Source organism: Phyllobates terribilis, unplaced genomic scaffold (genome assembly GCF_046119375.1).
Source record: "Phyllobates terribilis strain yellow unplaced genomic scaffold, ASM4611937v1 Scaffold_1__5_contigs__length_1240528914, whole genome shotgun sequence".
NCBI classification, from domain to species: domain Eukaryota; kingdom Metazoa; phylum Chordata; class Amphibia; order Anura; family Dendrobatidae; genus Phyllobates; species Phyllobates terribilis.
In genome coordinates, this window is record NW_027362761.1 from 740,664,061 (window position 1) to 740,684,908 (window position 20,848).

Consider the following 20,848-nt stretch of genomic DNA (forward strand, 5'->3'; position numbering starts at 1 on the left):
TCATTAGTGTCTCATTATTTACAAAAGATGCTTGTATTTTTTTGATCGGGATTATTATTACATCTTTGGTTATGTTCATATAGCATTTTACCCTACCTTCCATGGCTCCGCTGGGGCTTACATACGAACCCCTGCAAAACTGAATCACGGTGTGCTCTATCATACATCATTTTCAGCCGCATATGCCTATTAGAGGCGGGCACCAAGATGTAGTAAACTACGCCTCGCTACCAACCTCAACTAGATGTGTAAGCTCAGCAATTATGTATGATAGAGCATACTGTGACTCTGCTTCATTATGGTCAATGGCCCCGTCGGCATATACGCTCGAATCTGAGACACTCATTGCATATCCCCATAGATGTGGGTCCCACCATTGAGATCTACACTTATCCCGGGATCGGCAACCCCACATCTCGTGACCGGCAACCCCACATCTCGTGACCATTGTCAGAAGAGAGCTGACTGAGCATGAATTGCTTCCTCTATTCACTTCTATAGGAGTTCTGAAAAATTATTGCGCAGTCACTGTTCTTGAGATTGGTGAGAGTGGAATCCACATCTATCAAAACATTTATAGCATGTTTAGCGGATGTATGTCTAAGATGTGAATACCCTATTAATGATAATGGGTCATCCCTGTATGACCATGTACATACAAAGATAGGTACTCACTAAGTATGTGACTCCTAATGCTAGACTGCGCATGAATTTACATTAATAGCAAATTATACAAAATATTTCCCCACAAAACTATATATCAGCTCAGTTCCTTACGCTCTATAGTCTCCATATCATACTGTATGTACAAAGTGACTAATTTCCTTTAACCCCTTCATACACCTTGATGTACAGTACAGACCAAAAGTTTGGACACACCTTCTCATTTAAAGATTTTTCTGTATTTTCATTACTATGAAAATTGTAGATTCACACTGAAGGCATCAAAACTATGAATTAACACATGTGGAATTATATACTTAACAAAAAAGTGTGAAATAACTGAAAATATGTCTTATATTCTAGGTTCGTCAAAGTAGCCACCTTTTGCTTTGATGACTGCTTTGCACACTCTTGGTATTCTCTTGATGAGCTTCAAGAGGTAGTCACCGGAAATGGTTTTCACTTCACAGGTGTGCCCTGTCAGGTTTGATAAGTGGGATTTCTTGCCTTAAAAATTGGGCAAACTTTGAAAGTGTCCCCAAGTGCAGTTGCAAAAACCATCAAGCGCTACAAAGAAACTGGCTCACGAGCACCGCCCCAGGAAAGGATTGTGATTGCGATTGTGGGAAGAGGAGATAAGAGGGGAGTAGAGAAGAAGATCTTATGAGGATTGGAGGTTGCGTGCAGGTAAGTACCGGGAGACTAGGTCACAGATGTATGGAGGAGACAGGTTGTGGGTGGATTTATATGCCATGGTTAGGGTTTTGAACTGGAGTCTCTGTGCAATGGGGAGCCAGTGAAGGGATTGCCAGAGAGGAGAGACCGAGGAATAGCGGGGGGACAGGTGGATTAGTCGGGCAGCAGAGTTTAGGATAGATTGGAGGGGTGCGAGAGTGTTAGAAGGGAGGCCACAGACCAGGAGGTTGCAGTGGTCGAGGCGAGAGATGATGAGGGCATGCCCTAGGGTTTTTGCAGATTCATGGTTCAGGAATGTGCGGATCCGGGAAATATTTTTGAGCTGCAGTCGGCATGAAGTGGAAAGGGCTTGGATATGAGGTTTCAAATAGAGATCAGAGTCAAGGTTTACACCGAGGCAGCGAGCTTGAGGGACTGGGAGCATGGACAGCCATTGACTTTGACAGATAGGTCAGATGGGGGGGTTGAGTGAGATGGTGGAAAGATGATGAATTCAGTTTTATCCATATTAAGTTTTAGGAATCTAGCAGAGAAGAAAGATGAAATAGAGGTCAGGCAGTGTAGAATTCTGGTTAGTAAGGAGGTGATATCAGGTCCAGAGAGGTAGATCTGTGTGTCGTCATCATAGAGGTGATAATGAAAGCCGTGAGACTCTATGAGCTGTCCCAGGCCGAAGGTGTAGATGAAGAAGAGCAGGGGTCCTAGAACTGAGCCTTGGGGAACGCCAACAGATAGGGGGCGAGATGAGGAGGTGGTATGTGAGTGGGAGTGCCTGGTCTGTTAGGTATGAGGAGATCCAAGATAGGGCCAAGTCTGTGATGCCGAGAGATGAGAGTCTGTAGTAACAGGTCCAGAAGGAGAAGAACAGAATAGTGTCGCTTGGATTTGGCGGTCAGTAGGTCGTTGGTGACTTTAGTCAGGGCAGTTTCAGTAGAATGGTGCGGTCGGAAGCCAGATTGGAGGCGGTCAAAGAGGGAGCAGGAGGAGATGTGGGAGGACAGCTCAAGATGAACGTGTTGTTCAGTAGTTTTGAGGCATAGGGGAGAAGTAATATGGGGTGATAGCTAGACAGAGAGGATGGATCAAAGGATAGCTCTTTGAGGATGGGTGTGATTGAGGCATGTTTGAAGCATGAGGGGAAGACACAAGTTGTGACAGGTTGAAGAGGTGGGCTAGGGTTGGGATGAAGACTGCGGTAAGGTTTGGGAAGTATCGTAGCAATACGCGAGCCTAGCCATTTAACTCTTTCCATGCTGGGATTGTTACTGACCGCGCATACAAGGATTTTGACAGAAGTAATGTGCTCGCTCTGTCAGTCCACAGGCACCCCCGCAGAGCGATCACAGGGTGCTGAGACCTTGAAATCCCATAGCAAACTAACAATGGCCTGTGTGTCTGCCATATTCCTCAGGCTATCAGATCATGTTGGAGAGTTGGAGACAGGTCCTGCAATGCCTGCACATGAGGTAAGAGACATAGCGAATGAGAAAAACTATACTACATTTCTGATTGGAGGTATTTGCTAATATTATTATTATTACACATACTACATACTGGGATATAATCTTGGAGATGGGAATACCCCTTTAAGTGTTAAACTAGCTTCAAATATGCTTGCAAGGCAAAAATTGTTACTCTTTTCTACTGTTTTCAGCTTGAAAACATCATTTGGTCAGTACTTTGCATCAGTGTTTTAAGCCAAAAATGAAGAATGGATCCTACAGAGAGAAAAAAAACTTGATTCACAACACTTCAGTCTCTTCTTTTGGCTTCACTCTCGGTTTTCGCTTAAAAATACTAATGAAATACATATTTTTTTCTCCAAACTGACTACAAAAATAGCATAGTTTGTCCTTTACTTTAGAAGGAGTTTGGCTGATGTGGGGCAATAACGGAGATCATTAATTTGCTCTGTTGTTCATAAATGATCCAGTAATATATTCCTATTGCTGTATTTGGAGTACAGAGGTATTTCAGCCTTACCCTGGATAAACTCAGCATTAAAACCATGGGCAAAACATGAATATGAACTATGTTACTGTAATGTTTGGAAAATAGTTCTTTGTAAACTAAATTCTTAGGGGTATTATGAGTTATTTCATTTGTGCAAACACATTTTTCTTTCCTTTTTATCATACCAATTTGAGCTGGCGAATAACCAAGGGTAAAAACTCAGATACCGCTGCTTACTGTTTAGATGTGTACGGCTGTAAAACTGGGAGTTGTGCAGGACAGAAACTAAAATATTTAAAATAAATAAATAGCTTACAATATTATTATTATAAGAAATGTTATCTTATTTTACATACTTTATACTTTTTTTTGAGGTTATCCATTTTTTCACAGAACAGTTATCCTGCAAATCAGGTTTATATCTACAGCACTGAACAATAGTTTTAGGCAGGTGCAAAGTAAGAATGCTTTCAGAAACAGAAGGGTTCAATTGCATTTTGTTAATTGAGAAAAAAAACAACTAAGTGAATAAACAAAAATGCAATGAAATCAAAATTTGACTTCAAAACAGCATCAATTCTTCTAGGAACACTAAGTCAGTGACATTTTAGGATTATGAGTGTATGGGTGTATGAGTAACCCAGTTATACCCAACAGGTGATAATAATCATCATTTTCATATATAGGTTGAAATACAGCCATTAACTGAGACAACTGTGTAGTAGGCTTAAAATTGGGTGAGGAACAGCGAAACTCTGCAACAAGGAGAGGTTGTGGAAAACAATTTCACATCACAGGTCAATACACCATGGCAAGACTGAGCACAGCAATAAGACGCATGGTAGTTATATTGTATCAGCTATATCTCTCCCAGTCAAAGATCTCGGAGAACACTGGAATTTCAAGATGTGCAATGTTCAAGATGTTTCAAGGTCTGAGATTAAGGACTGTAGACCTAGTGTTCGGACAAGGAAACTTAGTATAACAGATGAAGAACATCATGCTTCCCTTTAAAATTGGAAGGTATCCAGCAGTACCATCAGCTCAAAACAGGTAGGAACCAGTGGGATGCTGCTACACCCATCTTCTGTTCACAGAAGTATGTCCAGAAGTGGTCTTCATGGAATAAGTGTGGCATGTCATTGACATGGAAATAAGGTCAAGCGACTCAAATATGCACAAACACATAGGAACTGTGGTGTATAAAATGGCAGCAGGTGCTCTGGGCTGATGAGTCAAAATTTGAAATGTATGGCAGGACTGGAGAGTGGTACCATAATGAGTGGTACGGCCATTTCTCCAAAGTGTCCCAGATGCGACTTTTCAACATGACAACGCTAGGCTGCATAGTGCTGGTGATACTGTGAGGAGCCTGTGAGGCTTACAAATACTCCCATGGCCTGCAGCATCTCTGGACTTGTCTCCGATCGAGAACATCTGGGACGTCATTGATCGGGAATTGCAATGGGACTGCTAGCATCAGATTAAGTGCATTCATCGTGTCATGTGTTGCTCATACTCAGTACTGAAAAAATCAAGATGATTTATTTTTTTATTTCTTCTGTTCATCATTTGCTTGAGAAAATAAGGCTAAATCAAGACATGGAGAATGTGTGTGGCAATAGCTCCAGGTAAAAAATATACATGTGGATTTTGCTGTGGATTTGTAATTTTTTGTATTGGAAAAGGTAGAGTAACTTGTAATGTAAATTGTAGTAATTTTCCCAAAAAATTTGCACTTCAAATACATGGAAATTATGTCATCATGGAAATGCCCTAACTATGAAAACCAGTAATATCAACTACATGGTAGATCTCAGCCGAGTACATGAAGTTCAGGAGGAGCACAATACATAACATGTACTGTGGATAGAAATCGTTACAGTATACAGATGTAGCACATCTAAAATGAACGTGCAAATTAAACTAATATTCTGCAGTTACTGTTCATTTCTGCTTCGAATGTAGCACAGGTGGATAGGAGTACAGTACATGTGGTACAGGTGAAGAACATAGAACGGTACATTTAGCACAGGTACAGCCAATTCATGTAGCATAGGTAGAGAGCAGTACAAAAAGTATAGGACCTAAGTCACTGTATTTTATATGTGGCTTCATGTAACAATGGGCCAGGTAAGTGCAAATTCTAATAGTAACATGACCATTCCTGCCATTTCTTGATCTATCTAGTTTCCTATAAGGCAGCTATAAATCAATATAACAATAAAATAAAAAAAATTAAATAAATGAAAACAAGTATTAGGCTATGTGCCCACGATGCAGAAATGCTCCAGATTTTTTCCTGAGCGTTTCTGCATCTCCCTGGCAGAAAAAAACGCATGCGGATTGTACATGCGGATTGTACATGCGGATTGTACATGCGTTTTTCCTGCCAGGGACATGCGGCTGTGACGCGTTCTTCACTTGCATTTCTGCATGCGGGTTATCAAGCGCTTTTCCAAGCGATTTTAGCATTACTTGGAAAGTGCTTGACAACTTGGTCACACTATAAAAATCCATGCAACCGGCATGGATTTATATAGTGTGACCGTAAAGAATGGTAAAAAATAAACATTATACTTACCTTCTGATGGCCCCTGGTGTCCTTATCAGATCCGTCCTGGCTTGCCGGCAGCTCGCGATGGTCTAAAAGGATCTGCCATGACGTCATTTAGTCATGTGACGGGTCACGCGACTGCCGACGTTAGCGGTCGCGTGACCTGTCACATGACTAAATGACTTCATGGCAGGTCCTTTTAGACCATCGCGAGCTCCCGGCAAGCCAGGACAGATCGGATAAGGACACCGGGGGCCATCAGAAGGTGAGCATAATGTATATTTTTTATTTTATCCTTTTTTTTACAGGTACTATGGTACCTGGGTCTGGAGGAGAGTCTCCTCTTCTCCAAACCCGGGTACCATCCGCACATTGAACCGCATGATATCCGCATGTGCACATATAGTGATGCAGATGTCATGCGGTCCAATGCAAGTCAATGGCGGCGAAAACACCGCGATTCCACAAAATAATTGGTAGTGCTGCAGATTTTTCCGCAATGATAATCCGCAGCGGAAATTTCCGCAGCATGTGCACAGCACATGCGGATTATCATTGGGGAACATGGCAGGCCTTCTACCAAGCGTCTTTTAAGCGTTTCTGCAGCGGAATTGCCACTGTGGAAACGCTTAAAAAACGCATAGTGGGCACACAGCCTTAGGTAGCTTTTTTTGTAAATTCAAAACAACCTAATAGCGGAACTGTGTTAACATAAAAATAGGCATTTCTGGACTGTTAAATCCTCTGTTGGTTTAGTGTCGACACTCCGGGGGTCCCCACACTCTTCATGTGCTTTGCTGCAGTAATGATGTGCACAACATGCACATGACTGTGGTGAACCCAATCAGTGACCTCAGCGGTGATGCTTGCTTCTACACAAAACGACCACTGACGCTAGTGGTCTGCAGCAGTCACATGTGTATACAGCACATCAGCGCTGCAGCCAAGCACATAGGGAGATCACAAGAGCACAGGAGCTGAAGCAGCAGTCATTTTATCAGGTAATGCTTATTCTTAATTTCATCACATGTCCTGCTTTTAGGCTATTTTTTACAAAATAACAAACAACTGCTTGAATTTTTTTTCTAATAAGCAGTACACAGGTTTTATTTAAATGAAACACCAGCAAATGGATTACATTTTTTTTAGGGAATTTGATAATATTTTTTAGAAAGTCTAACTTAGTGTTATGTCCAGACCCATAAATATATATAAACTACTACAATAATACTTTTACTATCTGTCCGAGTTCAGATAGGCATATTTCACTTCCCATAAACAGACTGCAATGTCTGATGAAGGGACCTGAGTAGTCTCGAAAGCTGCTAGTTCTCACCACCTTTTTAGTTAGCCATTAAAAGGTATCAAACACTGGGGACTCTCAAACTTTAATATTTTTCTGGACTGCATCCAGAATTTTCAGCCTCATATGTGTCTATGGAACTGTAAGTTTGGATGAAGAGACTTGCAGTCAGTCTGCGTCTTATGGTCCATATATGGACCATGAAATATGTCCGTCTGAACCCGGCCTTTAAGTGTTATGTAGATTCTGAATCTACTCAACCGAATGACCAGGATGGAGTTTCAGTCACTGGTTATATTGATATACCATGCAGACTATGTTCTTCACTTGACATTACTGCATTCTTGTATATGGGTAAATCTACACACATGTACCCAAAGTACTGTCACTCAGCCACAGAAGAAAGATGTCAAGAAACATTAACCATAATGCCGTGAATCATGCCTCCTCTTGTAGTCCTTTTCCTGGTGATACTGCTTATAACCCTTACTCTCCTTATTCTCTTTTCTTCCCTTGTCTTGTTTGAAGTATTTATGTTGTTCTTCATTTTCTTTTCTGTATGACTTCCCAATAAAATCCTGTTTCTTTGAGTAGTCATGTTTCTTTTCATCATGTTTTTTCAGATAACTTTTTTCTTTGTATGACTTTCCTTCAGTATCTGCAAAGGACTTGTTTGGTTCTTTGGGTTTCTTATGAAATGGAAATATATCCCTTTTCTGAGAACCATCCTCAGATGCTATTCGTATCTTGCCAATTTTGGCTTCCATGTATTTGCTTTTAGTCTTTAACCCCCATTGTCCAGTTGGTTTTTGACTGTCTTTTCTTGACTCTGTTTTCTCATAAGTTGGTGGTTCTTCAGTTACCAAATCTTCTTCAATGCTTATTGTTTCATCCTCTTCTTCACTTGTTAGCTCCTGTTCTTCAACTGCAGGTGTTTCGGATTCTTCTAACATTGGAACATCTGGTTCTTCAATATCAGGAGAATCTGGTTGCTCGTCTTCAGGTAACTCTGGTTCAGATGAACCAAACCAAGCTTCAAAAAACCATGGTTCTGACTGATAGAAAGAAATTGTTAAATATCAATCAGTAAAGAAAGTTCAAAATCAGAATTCAGATTAAAAAGGGCCCATGCTTACATGCCAGTATGGTTGATTTTAAAGGGGTTAATCTTATATAAAGAAGGCAAATTTAGTAGTGTATGCAACATTGCATTTAGCACAATATGGAAGGTTGATAAAGATTCTAAAACTACATTGGCAAAATGTGAATGTTGCCTCATCCAGTCAAAGACGTAACAGAATACTTTTACATACATTTAGATAAGGATTTTAGAAACATTGAGGCCTCCTAAAGATTTATATCACCATAAACATATGGCCCCTGACATACGTGAAACATGTGGCAGGGTAGTGGGCAGTGTGTGACAAGAGGTCTACTAAGTTGATATGAGGTATGAGGTATTATATCTAAGGTCCTCTTTTTCTTTTCATTGGCCCCAATCTCCTCCCCCTCCTGTCCTGATTCTGCACTGAAACATTATAATGAAACATTGCAAAGTGCCCTGGATGAAGCTGCACCTCCCACATTTAGAACAACTCGGCACAGATGGCAACCACCCTGACACACGCTGCAACACGTTTTCTCCAGTGGTGCTGCAGGTGCACCGAACGTCTGTGGAGAAAATTAAATCTGGCCAAAGATTTCATCCATTATAAGTTTATGCTTAAGACATACAACTCTGCCCCTCCCCTCTCCAAACAGACCTTATTCAATACCCTCACCATTGCACTATCCAACAATCCTAAACGACTCCTGACACTTTTCATTCTCTCCTCAATGCAATCAATCCAAGTTATTAAAAAAAAAAAATTGACCATATACCACAGGAAATTTTCTCCCAATCCCCTAATATCATGTATTGTCCTCCCTCCGACACTGAATCAAGCTCACTTTCTGTCTTTGAAGCAGCAGTCACAGAAGAAGAAGTTAACAGGCTCCTTACATCTTCTTGCCCTACTACCTGCACCGAGACCCTATTCCCTCACATCTCCTTCAGTCCCTTTTCTCAGCTGTCACCACTCATGTAACTAAAATATTTAATCTCTTTCTCTCATTTGGTACCTTTCCCTCCTCATTTAAACATGCCAGCATACACCCATTACTTAAAAACCATCCCTCGACCAGTAGACCTGTCTCTAATCTTCCCTTCATCTCTAAACTCCTGGAACACTTGGTCCTCTCCCCTCTAATCTGATATCTCTCAGATACAGTTGTGCTCAAAAGTTTACATACCCCGGCAGAATTTTTCCTTTCTTGGCCTTGTTTCAGAGAATATTAATGATAACAAAAAAACTTTTTCTCCACTCATGGTTATTGGTTGGGTGAAGCCATTTATTGTCAAACTACTGTGTCTTCTCTTTTTAAATCTTAATGACAACCAAAAACATCCAAATGACCCTGATCAAAAGTTCACATACCTTGGTAATTTTGGCGTGATAACATGCACAGAATTTGACACAAATGGGTTTGAATGGCTACTAAAGGTAACATCCTCACCTGTGACCTGTTTGCTTGTAATCAGTGTGTGTGTATAAAAGCTGAGTGAGTTTCTAGGATCCACACAGACTTTTGCATCTTTCATCCAGCCACTGACGTTTCTGGATTGTGAGTCATGGGGAAAGCAAAAGAATTGTCAAAGGATCTATGGGTAAAGGTAGTTGAACTGTATAACACATGAAAGGAATACAAAAAGATATCCAAGGAATTGATAATGCCAGTCAGAAGCTGTGATTAACAAATGGAAAATCAGGGGCTCTGTAAAAACCAAACCATGGTCAGGTATACCAACAAAAATTATGGCCACAACTGCCATGAAAATTGTTCGTGATGCAAAGAAAAACCCATTAAAAACATCAGCTGAAATTCAGGACTCTCTGAAAACTAGTGGTGTGGCTGTTTCAAGATGCACAATAAGGAGGCATTTGAAGAAAAATGGGCTGCATGGTCGAGTAGCCAGAAGAAAGCCATTACCGCGCCTCAAAACTTCTGGAACAAGGTAATTTGGAATGATGAGACCAAAGTTGAACTTCTTGGCCACAACCATAAACGTTACATTTGGAGAGAGGTCAACAAGGCCTATGATGAAAGGAACACCATTCCTACTGTAAAGCACGGAGGTGGATCGCTGATGTTTTGAGGATGTGTTAGCTGCAAAAGCACAGGAAACTTGGTAAAAGTTGAAGGAAAGATGAATGCAGCACGTTATCAGCAAATACGGGAGGCAAATTTGCACTCATCAGGAAGGTGTGCATGGGACATAGTTGAACGTTCCAACATGACAACGATTCAAAACACAAGGCCAAGCTGACCTGTCATTGGCTACAGCAGAACAACGTGAAGATTCTGGATTGGCCATCTCAGTCTCCTGACCTCAATATCACTGAGCCACTCTGGGGAGATCTCAAGCGTGCAGATCATGCTAGACAGCCCAGGAATTTACAGGAACTGGAGGCTTTTTGCCAAGAAGAATGGGCGGCTTTAACATCTGAGAAAATAAAGAACCTCATCCATAACTACCACAAAAGACTTCAAGCTGTCATTGATGTTAGAGGGGGCAATACACAGTATTAAGAACTGGGGTATGTGAACTTTTGATCAGGGTCATTTGGATGTTTTTGGTTGTCAATAAGATTTAAAAAGAGAAAACACAGTAGTTTGAGAATAAATGGCTTCACCCAACCAATAACCATAAATGGAGAAAAAGTTTTTTGTTATCATTCATATTCTCTGAAACAAGGCCAAGAAAGCAAAAATTCTGCCGGGGTATGTAAACTTTTGAGCACAACTGTAACTCTCTTCTCGACCCTTTACAATCTGGTTTCCGCTCCTCACTCTCTACTGAAACTGCCCTCACTAAAGTCTCTAATGATCTACTAACAGCTAAATCTAATGGTCACTACGCCCTGTTGTTTCTCCTGGATCTCTCTGCCGCTTTTGACACTGTGGATCACCAGCTCCTCCTCACTATGCTCCGCTCTATAGGCCTCAAGGACATCGCTCTCTTCTGGTTCTCCTCCTATCTCTCTGACTGCTCCTTTATGGTATCTTTTGCCGGCTCTTCTTCCTCTAATCTTCCCCTTACTATCGGGTTTCCACAAGGATCAGTCCTAGGTCCCCTTCTCTTCTCCTTGGATACTGCCCTATTGGACAAACTATCAGCAGATTTGGTTTCCAGTATCATCTCTATGCTGATGACACCCAACTATACACCTCTTCACTTGACATCACCCCCACTCTAATACAAATACCAGTGATTGTCTGTCCGCTGTTTCTAACATCATGTCCTCCCTCTATCTGAAATGAAATATCTCCAAAACTGAACTCCTTGTTTTTCCTCCCTCTACTAACCTACTTATACCTGACTTTGCAATTTCCTTGGGTGGTGCCACCATAACCCCCAAGCAGCAAGCTTGCTGTCTTGGAGTCATATTTGACAAACAACTTTCCCTCATTCCCCATATACAATCACTCAATCGCTCATGTCACCTGCACCTTAAAAACATCTCCAGAATCTGACCTTTTCTCACCTTTGATACAGCAAAAACTCTTATTGTCGCTCTTATTCACTCGCGTCTGGACTACTGCCACTCTCTTGTAAATCGGTCTCTCTCTAAACAAACTCTCTCCTCTCCAATCCATTCTGAATGCAGCAGCAGAATACAATGCAAACTCATCTCTCTCACCCACAAAGCTCTCCACAGTTCTGCACCAGCCTATAAGGCATCCCTCATTTCTGTCTATCACCCTTCCCATGCCCTCTGTTCTGCAGCTGATCTAAGACTAACATCCTGCTTAATCCGAACCTCACACCTCCGTCTCCAAGACTTCTCTCGTGCCGCACCAGTTTTCTGGAATGCACTGCCCCAAATGATCCGACTAATATCTAGCCCCCATGTCTTCAAACGTGCTTTAAAAACACATCTGTTTAGACAAGCCTATCGCCTCAATTCACCAACCTAACTCTCCCCTGTTCCCTCCTAAATGTTAATCTTAATCTGCTCCTGCCTATTCATCTGTCTCCACATCCTCCATGGACCAAATACCACACGGTAACTGCTCTTAGACAGATATTAATATATTAATACCTCATGAACTTTTGAACTTTCCCACATTTTTTCACTTTACACCAACAAAAGTAAATGTATTTATTTATTGGGATTTTATGTGAGGTACCAACACAAAGTAGCAAGTATGTATCTGTGAAATGGCAAAGAAACGATACATGGTTTTCTAAATATTTAAAAAATATAAATCGGAAAATTGTGACATGTATTTGTATTCAGCCCCCCCTGAATCAATACTTTGTAGGACCACCTTTCACTGCAATTACTGCTGCGAGTCTTCTGGGGTATGTTTCTACCAGTTTTGCTCATCTACAGGCTGAATTTTTTGCCCATTCTTCTTTGCAACCTAGCTCTAGCTCAGTGAAATTGGATGGTGAGAGTCTGTGAACAGAAATTTTCAAGTCTTGCCATAAATTCTTAAAGGGACTATGTGAGCACAGAATGACTTTTCAAACTAAGTCCTGCTGCTTGCTGCTTCACGGCGTGGCCAATCATTTAAATACACCTTCCCACCTGCTTTTTCCTTCAATCTCCACTCCCTTTTCTTTGATTGACAGCTCTGGCTTCATAGAGCCAGAGAAGGGTGGAGACGGATGGAAAACAAACAGGTAGTAAGGTGTATTTAAATGATTAACCCTACTATGCAGAACCGAGCGCCTGTACTTGGTTTGAACAGTCATTCTGTGCTGACAGAGTCCCTTTAATGGGATTTAGGTCTGGACGGAGAATTGGCCATTCAAACACATGAATATACTTTGATTTAAACCATTCCATTGTACCTTTGGCAGTATATTTAGGGTCATTGTGCTGCTGAAAGATTAATCTATGGCTAAGTTTCAAGTCTTTTGCAGCCTCTAACAGGTTTTCCTCCAGGACTGTCCTGTATTTAACTCCATCCATCTTCCCATCAACTCTGATCAGCTTCTCTGTCCCTGCTGAATTAACGTATCCCTACAGCATTATGCTGCCTCCACCATGTTTGATGGTGGGTATCATGTTTTCAGGGTGATGTGCAGTGTTACTTTTCCGCAACACATAGCGTTTTGAGTTTAGCCCAAAAAGTCCTACTTTCGTATCATCTCATCAGAGCACCTTCTTCCACATGCTAGCTGTGTCCCCTAAATTGCTTTTTGCTAACTACAAATAGGACTTCTTATGGCTTGCTTTAAAAAATGGCTTTCTTCTCGCCACTCTTCCATAAAGGCCAGATTTGTGATGTATAAGACTAATAGTTGTCCTGTGGACAGATTCTCCTACCTGAGCTGTGGATCTTTGCAGCTCCTCCAGAGTGACCACGGGCCTCTTGGCTGCTTCTCTAATTAGTGATCTCCTTGCTTGGGATATCGGTTTGGGAGAATAACCATGTCTTGGTAGGTTTGCAATTGTGCCATACGTCTTTCATTTTTGGATGATGGATTGAACAGTTCTGAGATGTTTAAAGCTTGGGCTATTTTTTTATAACCTAACCCTGCTTTGCTCTTCTCCACAACTTTATGCCTGACCTGTCTGGTGTGTTCCTTGGTTTTCATGATGCTATTTGATCCCTAATGTTCTCAAACAAACCTCTGAGGCCTTCACAGAACAGCCGTAGTTATACTGAGAATAAATTGCACACACATAATTGAATTATGTGACTTCTAGAGACAACTGGTCACTCAGTATTTTTTTTTGGGGTATGAGACTACAGGGGGCTGAATACAAATAAACTTCACAATTTTCAGTTGTATATCTTTCAGATATTTAGAAAACCATGTATCACTTCCTTTACACTACACCAATACTTGCTACTTTGTGTTGGTATATCACATAAAATAAATGTATACATAATATATATATATGTCCAGTGGCCGGTCTTATTCAGAGATTGAAAGTCTTCCCTGTATGACTGTGCATGCTTATAGCTGTCAATCACTTAAAAGGACCGCTCACTATACTCATATGTATACCAGCACCAGGGATTTCAGTGAATAAAATACAAGTTATACTGAAACTTTTCAAACAAAACTCAATATCATTCTACTCAGCTTTTCTTTCTCTATACCATGCTGTCCATAGACCGGACAGCATGTACATGACAGGTTCCCTTTAAAATCCTGTATGGATTGAACCATCCTGGATGGATTAGTCAGTACTTCTGCTGCTACCTAGCTAGGTTCTTACCAGTTCATCAGTTTGGTCCGCTGGAATCCAGGCTTCAGCTTCTACATCTGCTAAGTCATCATCAACAGCATCTGAAGAGTAAATAAGTCTTAATTAATTCTGCTGTATGGGAGACAGAATTATAACCCAGCTGTCTCTTGCTTTTGTATTGGCTTCTTCCAGCAGACCCACACCTTACAAAGCTAATGATGTGGTCATTAGTTTAATGCTACTGAACACATAGAGATGGTAGATGTATTTAAACTTGTGTTGCTGTTGAAATATATTTATCAATGCACTTCATTGTAAAATATTCACAAAACATAAATGGAATATTGCTTTAAAGTAGCTTTTTTAGGTTAGGCACAATTTGGTTATTAACATGAATTGGACATATCTAATATGTTATCTCCTTTAAGCAGAAGCCAATTTTTGTTTTTCCACTTTCATTTTTCCTATCCTTCTTCCACGTGATTCTTCAGGACAGTAGGATTACAGTGATACCAAACTTAAAAATATTTTTTTTAATTTAACCTCTTCCTGATTAGGCAATTTTCCATTTTTATTCTTTCGTTTTTTTCCTCCCCCTCTTCCAAGAGCCGAAACTTTTTTATTTTTCTGTCGAGATAGCCGTATGAGGTCTTGTTTTTTGGGCCACGGGTTGTAGTTTTGAATGACGCCATTCATTTTACCATTCATCATACTGTAAAAAGGGGAAAAAATTCCAAGTGTGGTAAAATTGCGAAAAAAAACCCTCAATTCCGCAATTGTTTTCTAGGTTCTGTTTTAATGGCTTTCATTTTGCTGTAAAGATAACCTATCAATTTGATTCTCCAAATCAGTGCAATTAATGAGATATCAAATTTTATATATTTTATTTTCATTTAAGTGATGAAAAATATTGCTCCATACAGAATAATGGGCCCCCCATAGCCCTCCATACAGTATAGTGGGCCCCCCATAGTCCTCCATACAGTATAATGCGCCCCCCATAGTCATCAATACAGTAATATGGGCCCCCCATAGTCCTCCATACAGTATAATGGCCCCACATAGTCCTCCATACAGTATAATGGCCCCACATAGCCCTCCATACAGTATAATGGCCCCACATAGCCCTCCATACAGAATAATGGGCCCCACATAGCCCTCCATACAGTATAATGGGCTCCCCATAGTCCTCAATACAGTAATATGGACCCCCCATAGTCCTCCATACAGTATAAAGGCCCCACATAGCCCTCCATACAGTATAATGGGCCCCCCATAGTCCTCAATACAGTAATATGGGCCCCCCATAGTCCTCCGTACAGAATAATGGTCCCCACATAGTTCTCCATATAGAATAATGGCCCCACATAGGGGTGGTGGTACTGGTGCCACGGGCCAAATAAAACCAGCCTGCGGGCAAGAGTTTGACTTGTATGATTTAAATGCTCCTGTCAGAGAAGCATTTTAATAATTAAACAACATCGATCGGAGTGCTCCTCTGCTCATTCCATACTCAGGCACCCGATCTGTGTTGTACTTATGTAAAAAATTATTTGTGTTACCATTTTCTTAGACCCGTAATATTTCAATTGCTCAGTTGATGGAATTGTGCGAGGGCTTGTTTTTTAGTGTGGCGAGGTGACATTTTTACTGATACCATTATGGGGTACATATGATGTTTTAAATTGCATTCTTTTGTATATTTGGTGAAGATATGGGGATTGAAAAACTTCAATTCTAGAAGTTTTTTTTCTTTACCGCTTTTACTGTATGTGTTAATTAAAAAATTTTGTTGGACTGAACTTTATGGATGCAGTGATACCAAATAAGTTTAATTTTTAATGTCTTTTTTTATGGAGGAACAAGGGGTGATTTGATTTTTTTTTATTTTTTGTATAAAATGTTTTTTTATTTTTTAGTCTCCTTGGACTAGTCCGCTTCCTCTATGTACTGCAATCCCACTGTATTGTATTATACAGCTGAAATCATGGTCTCCTATGAATACAAGAATGGTGAATTGTGTAGACGATGATATGCATGGGATTCCTGTAATTCCAGTCCTATGACGTACCCCCAACTATCCATATGCTGGCTGCTAGGTATTTGTATTTACTGTATTAAAGGGAATCTGTGAGCAGGATGAACCTTCCTAAGCCGTCTATATGGGCTTGCAGGTCATAGGAAGCTGAATAAAATGGTATATGGATATCTGCGATCCGATATCTCATTCCAGAGATATCCACGTTTTTCTTATATGTAAATGAGCTGTTCAGGACTATGGGCCGGACATAGATCATCATGAAAATCTTCCGCCTCCAGAGATTATTTCCTAGAGCTTATTTCAGTTGGGTTTCTCTGGAATAAGTAATTGGATCGCAGACATCAAGGTATCATTTTATTTCACTTCCTATGACTTACATGCCCATATAGACGGCTTAGGAGGGTTCATCCTTCTGACAAATTCCCTTTAAATCTATGCCTTTTCTCTGACACGTGCACTCAGATACATGTTTCATGTATTCACATTAGTCCGGCACTGTTAGGCTCCTTTTGCAGGTATCCTACTGCAGATTTTGCAGTTTCCCTTACTCGTTTTTAATTGCTCATATTGCTGGGGGGTTGCCTTGTCAGGACTATTTTTGTCTATTGTCCATTGTATTCATGTTTGTTTTTAGATGTTTTTCTTGTTTGGTCTGTAAAATGGCAATAATTAAAACTTTTTATACTTTGTAAAATACTTGGATGTGCACTGTTCTCCTTTTTATGATTTATGCTTTTTTATGATGGCGGGCCCCAGGCTGTCATGGCAATGCACCAATGCCCTATGGTCACACCTTGTAGGGTTGTGGGTGCGATGAGAGCATGGAATGCCCCCCCTAACACACCCCGGACCTCGCGACTTACATTCCACTGTCAGAGATTGACAATGGCATGTAAGTGGTCAACATTAGCAACCGGAGCTCAGCTCTGATCACTACCAGGTATGATGCGGGTTCAGCTCCTGAGTCTACATCACACATGGGGACCCAACATAGGACGTACCAGTACTTCCAATGTCGGGAAGGAGTTAATAAAGCCCTTATGATTGCCAAAGATTCACCTTATTCCACTATCATGCTTGAGTATTTTGGTCAGTATTTCTTCATCAGAATTTGTAAACCACAAGATCTGTACCTGCTTCATGTATTGGACCCACTCCTGGTTTTATGTTACAAATATTGATGCAAAATACTGACAAAATCCATACGTTTCAATAGGGAGTTGCTGAAGATCACAAACACATGCTCAAAGGGTGTGGGGATAGGAACAATTTTAATTCCACATATTTTACAAACTTAGGGGGAATTACTATATGGACCCACAAAAAGAGACCACCCTGTTACTGATTTAACTTCCAGCAATTCATAAATTTGTTCTTTTTTTCTGGAAACAAAAGCAGGCAAAGAAAATTAGACAAATACCTTTAATACTAAGCAACATTATTACATCTATTTTCTGCATCATGATGTTCTTTTTTAAAGTTTTACACACATATAGCTGCAATACTCCAGTAGTTGCAGGGAATCACTACTCACAAGCACTGGTTCATCCTACCTTGAAGCACCTGAAAGCCCATACTCAGGAGGGCGGCAACAGCAGCAACAACTAGACATCTATTCAGGGTAATGCCATTCCAGGGGGAAAATTCCTCATCCCTCACAGGTCCGATACTTTTGGGCTCTGGCTTCTTTTTCATTGTTGTACCTGATGCTAAAACATAGAAGATAATATTTCTTATCAAGACTACATTTATTTATTAAACAGAGTAATAGTTCTTGATAAAGGGTTGTTCTATTTAATTTATAGAGTATTAATCCATTATGTGGATTAAGGTATAATTTTAGAGAAATTATTTCCAGAACAGTGGTCAATACTGGCAATTGGATATTCCTGCTAAGTGAATTTAAACATGTCTAAGTGTCCTTGAGCATATTGAAATATGGATATGTTACGATATATGAAAATGATGAAAATCTCAATGGCAAAACCCCATCAACGGGTGATGCAGTGCTCTACAATAGGTAGACTATGGTTTGCTGGTCTGAAAGTCATTTACATTAAAGCAAACTTGTCAGCAGGATTGTGCTCAGTAAACTACATACACTGTCAGGTGGGCGACATTAGACTGATTGAAATGATACCTTGGTTTATAAAATATGTCCTGTGGTTCTTGTGTAATCTTTACTTTCAGTTTGGAGATAATGAAATGCCCCTGCTCCGGGGCAGCATGTGGGTGAGTCTTTCGTTGGTGCTCTGTTCTCATATTCATCATTGTGGCACAGGACGGATTTCATCAACCCAGGTATCATTTTAATCAGTGTAACGGCGCCAACCTGACAATGCCTGTAGTTTACTGAGCACAATCCTGCGTACAGGTTCCCTTTAATGAAATGAAACAAAATCACAGAAAAAAGCAGTTGTACTTACCAACACCAGGTCACAATATTAATGCACTCCAGGATGCAGCAGCCCCATGAAAAAAAATGTTTTTTATGGTAAACAGTAAGATTTTTTTTCCTTTAAAAATGCTTGTTTGTTATATTTTCGTTTGAGACCAAGGACCTCTGGGAATGAATCACAGCGCACTGGTTTTATTATGTCACTTTTGCGCAAAGAACCACAGGGGTGGGCCTTTTCTCTCCAACCTAATGATCCATGTTTAAGGTCTGTAGAAGAATTTTTTTCTGCTATGGGGCTATTATATGACGATCCTGATCGAATCTCATCTGCTGAGGCAGAACTCAGGCGTTTGAATCAGGGGTCAGGTGATGTTGAAAATTATTGCACACACTTCAGAAGATGGGCCTCAGAAGTTAAATGGAATGATCCAGCTCTGAAATGTCTATTTCTTGCTGGTCTGAGTGAAAGGGTTAACGATTTGCTAATTGCATTCCCCGCACCTGAGACTCTGCAGGATGCCATGCAATTAGCTGTTTGTGTGGATAGGAGACTGAGATTTAGACAGAATGAGGTAAAGACTCCTGTAATGCCAGGTCCTAGTCCCCAGAAAATCTGCTCTGATGGCGGAGAAACGATGGAGGTTGGGGCGAAGTTGCTCCCCTCTCAGGAAAGAGACCGGAGGTTTGCCGAGGGATTGTGTCTTTTATTGTGGTAAAGCTGACCATTTGATTAAGTATTGTGAGCTTCGTTTAAGTAAAGAAAAAAAAAAAAAGAGGTCAGTTACACCAGTATAGCTTGCTTACGCTCTGCAGGAGCATTTCTTTCTGGGAATACTACTTTGCAGGAAAATTTGATTGAATTTCAGGTATTTGTGGATTGTGGTTCAACACTTAATGTGATTGATAAAGGGATTTTGGAAAACCTTAAATTGAAATCCAAACCTTAGTCATCACCTATTTCTGTGTTTGCAATTGATAACACTCCCTTGAAATGTATTACTCACAAGGTTGCTGCATTTCCCCTCACTATCAATGGAGTTCACAAAGAAATTTTGGACTTGGTTGAATTAGAAAATTTACCCTCTCCGGTCGTTCTAGGATTGCCTTGGTTAAAACTGCACAATCCTTTGCTGGACTGGTCTACTAATGTGATTAAGTCTTGGAGTCCGAAGTGCTATGATAAATGTTGTAATGGTTGCATTGCGGCTGTGGAAAAAGGGGAATTACCTGTACCTATTCTAGATTTTTGGAGGTTTTTTTCAGAGGAGGAGTCGCAAGTTTTACCTCCTCATAGGGATTATGATTGCGCCATTGAGTTTGTTCCGGGTGCTACTCTTCCCAAGAGTCGCTTGTTTAATCTATCCCTGAAAGAAAGGCCTTGGAGGAGTACATACAGACTAGCCTGGCTGCTGGTCACATTAGACCTTCTAAGTCGCCTGTGGCAGTTGGATTTTTCTTTGTTAAAAAAAAAAAGGACGGGGGTTTACGTCCATGTCTGGATTTACTTGAAATTAATAAGATTACCGTACACAATTCCTACCCATTGCCGTTAATTCCTGACTTGTTTAACCAGTTGGTGGGGGCCAAGTGGTTCTCTAAAATTGATCTCCGGGGGGCATACAATTTGTTACGAGTGAAGGAGGGTGATGAATGGAAAACTGCTTTTAACACTCCGGTAGGCATTTTGAGAATCTGGTGATGCCTTTTGGTCTTACCAATGCACCTGCATTTTTTCAGAACCTTATTAATGTCGAGTCCCATTGGCAGAGTGTACGCAAAGTTTTGCAGTTATTGAGTGATAATTCACTCTTTGCTAAGCTGGAGAAATGTGAGTTCGCTGTGCAGAAAATTAGTTTTTTGGGCTACATTGTCTCCAGCGAGGGCTTTGAGATGGACCCGGTGAAGGTTCAGGCTGTGCAGGAATGGCCTAGGCCTATTGGTTTGAAATCTATACAGAGATTTTTGGGTTTTGCCAATTATTACA

The 20,848-nt window shown here is 40.6% G+C and overlaps 1 protein-coding gene across 1 annotated transcript in view; it reads right to left on the reverse strand.

Annotated features, from left to right (window-relative positions):
* Positions 1 to 6,114: 6,114 nt before the first annotated feature.
* The window catches only part of JSRP1 (junctional sarcoplasmic reticulum protein 1), a 151,185-nt gene continuing 136,451 nt past the window's right edge, over positions 6,115 to 20,848 (reverse strand). The window contains exons 3-5 of the mRNA XM_073686399.1: positions 18,020 to 18,175; positions 14,456 to 14,526; positions 6,115 to 8,227 (exon numbers count right to left, since the gene is read on the reverse strand). Of these exons, the coding sequence (XP_073542500.1) occupies positions 7,592 to 8,227; positions 14,456 to 14,526; positions 18,020 to 18,161 (849 nt within the window). The 5' untranslated portion in view covers positions 18,162 to 18,175 and the 3' untranslated portion in view covers positions 6,115 to 7,591. The remainder of the gene's footprint in view (positions 8,228 to 14,455; positions 14,527 to 18,019; positions 18,176 to 20,848) is intronic.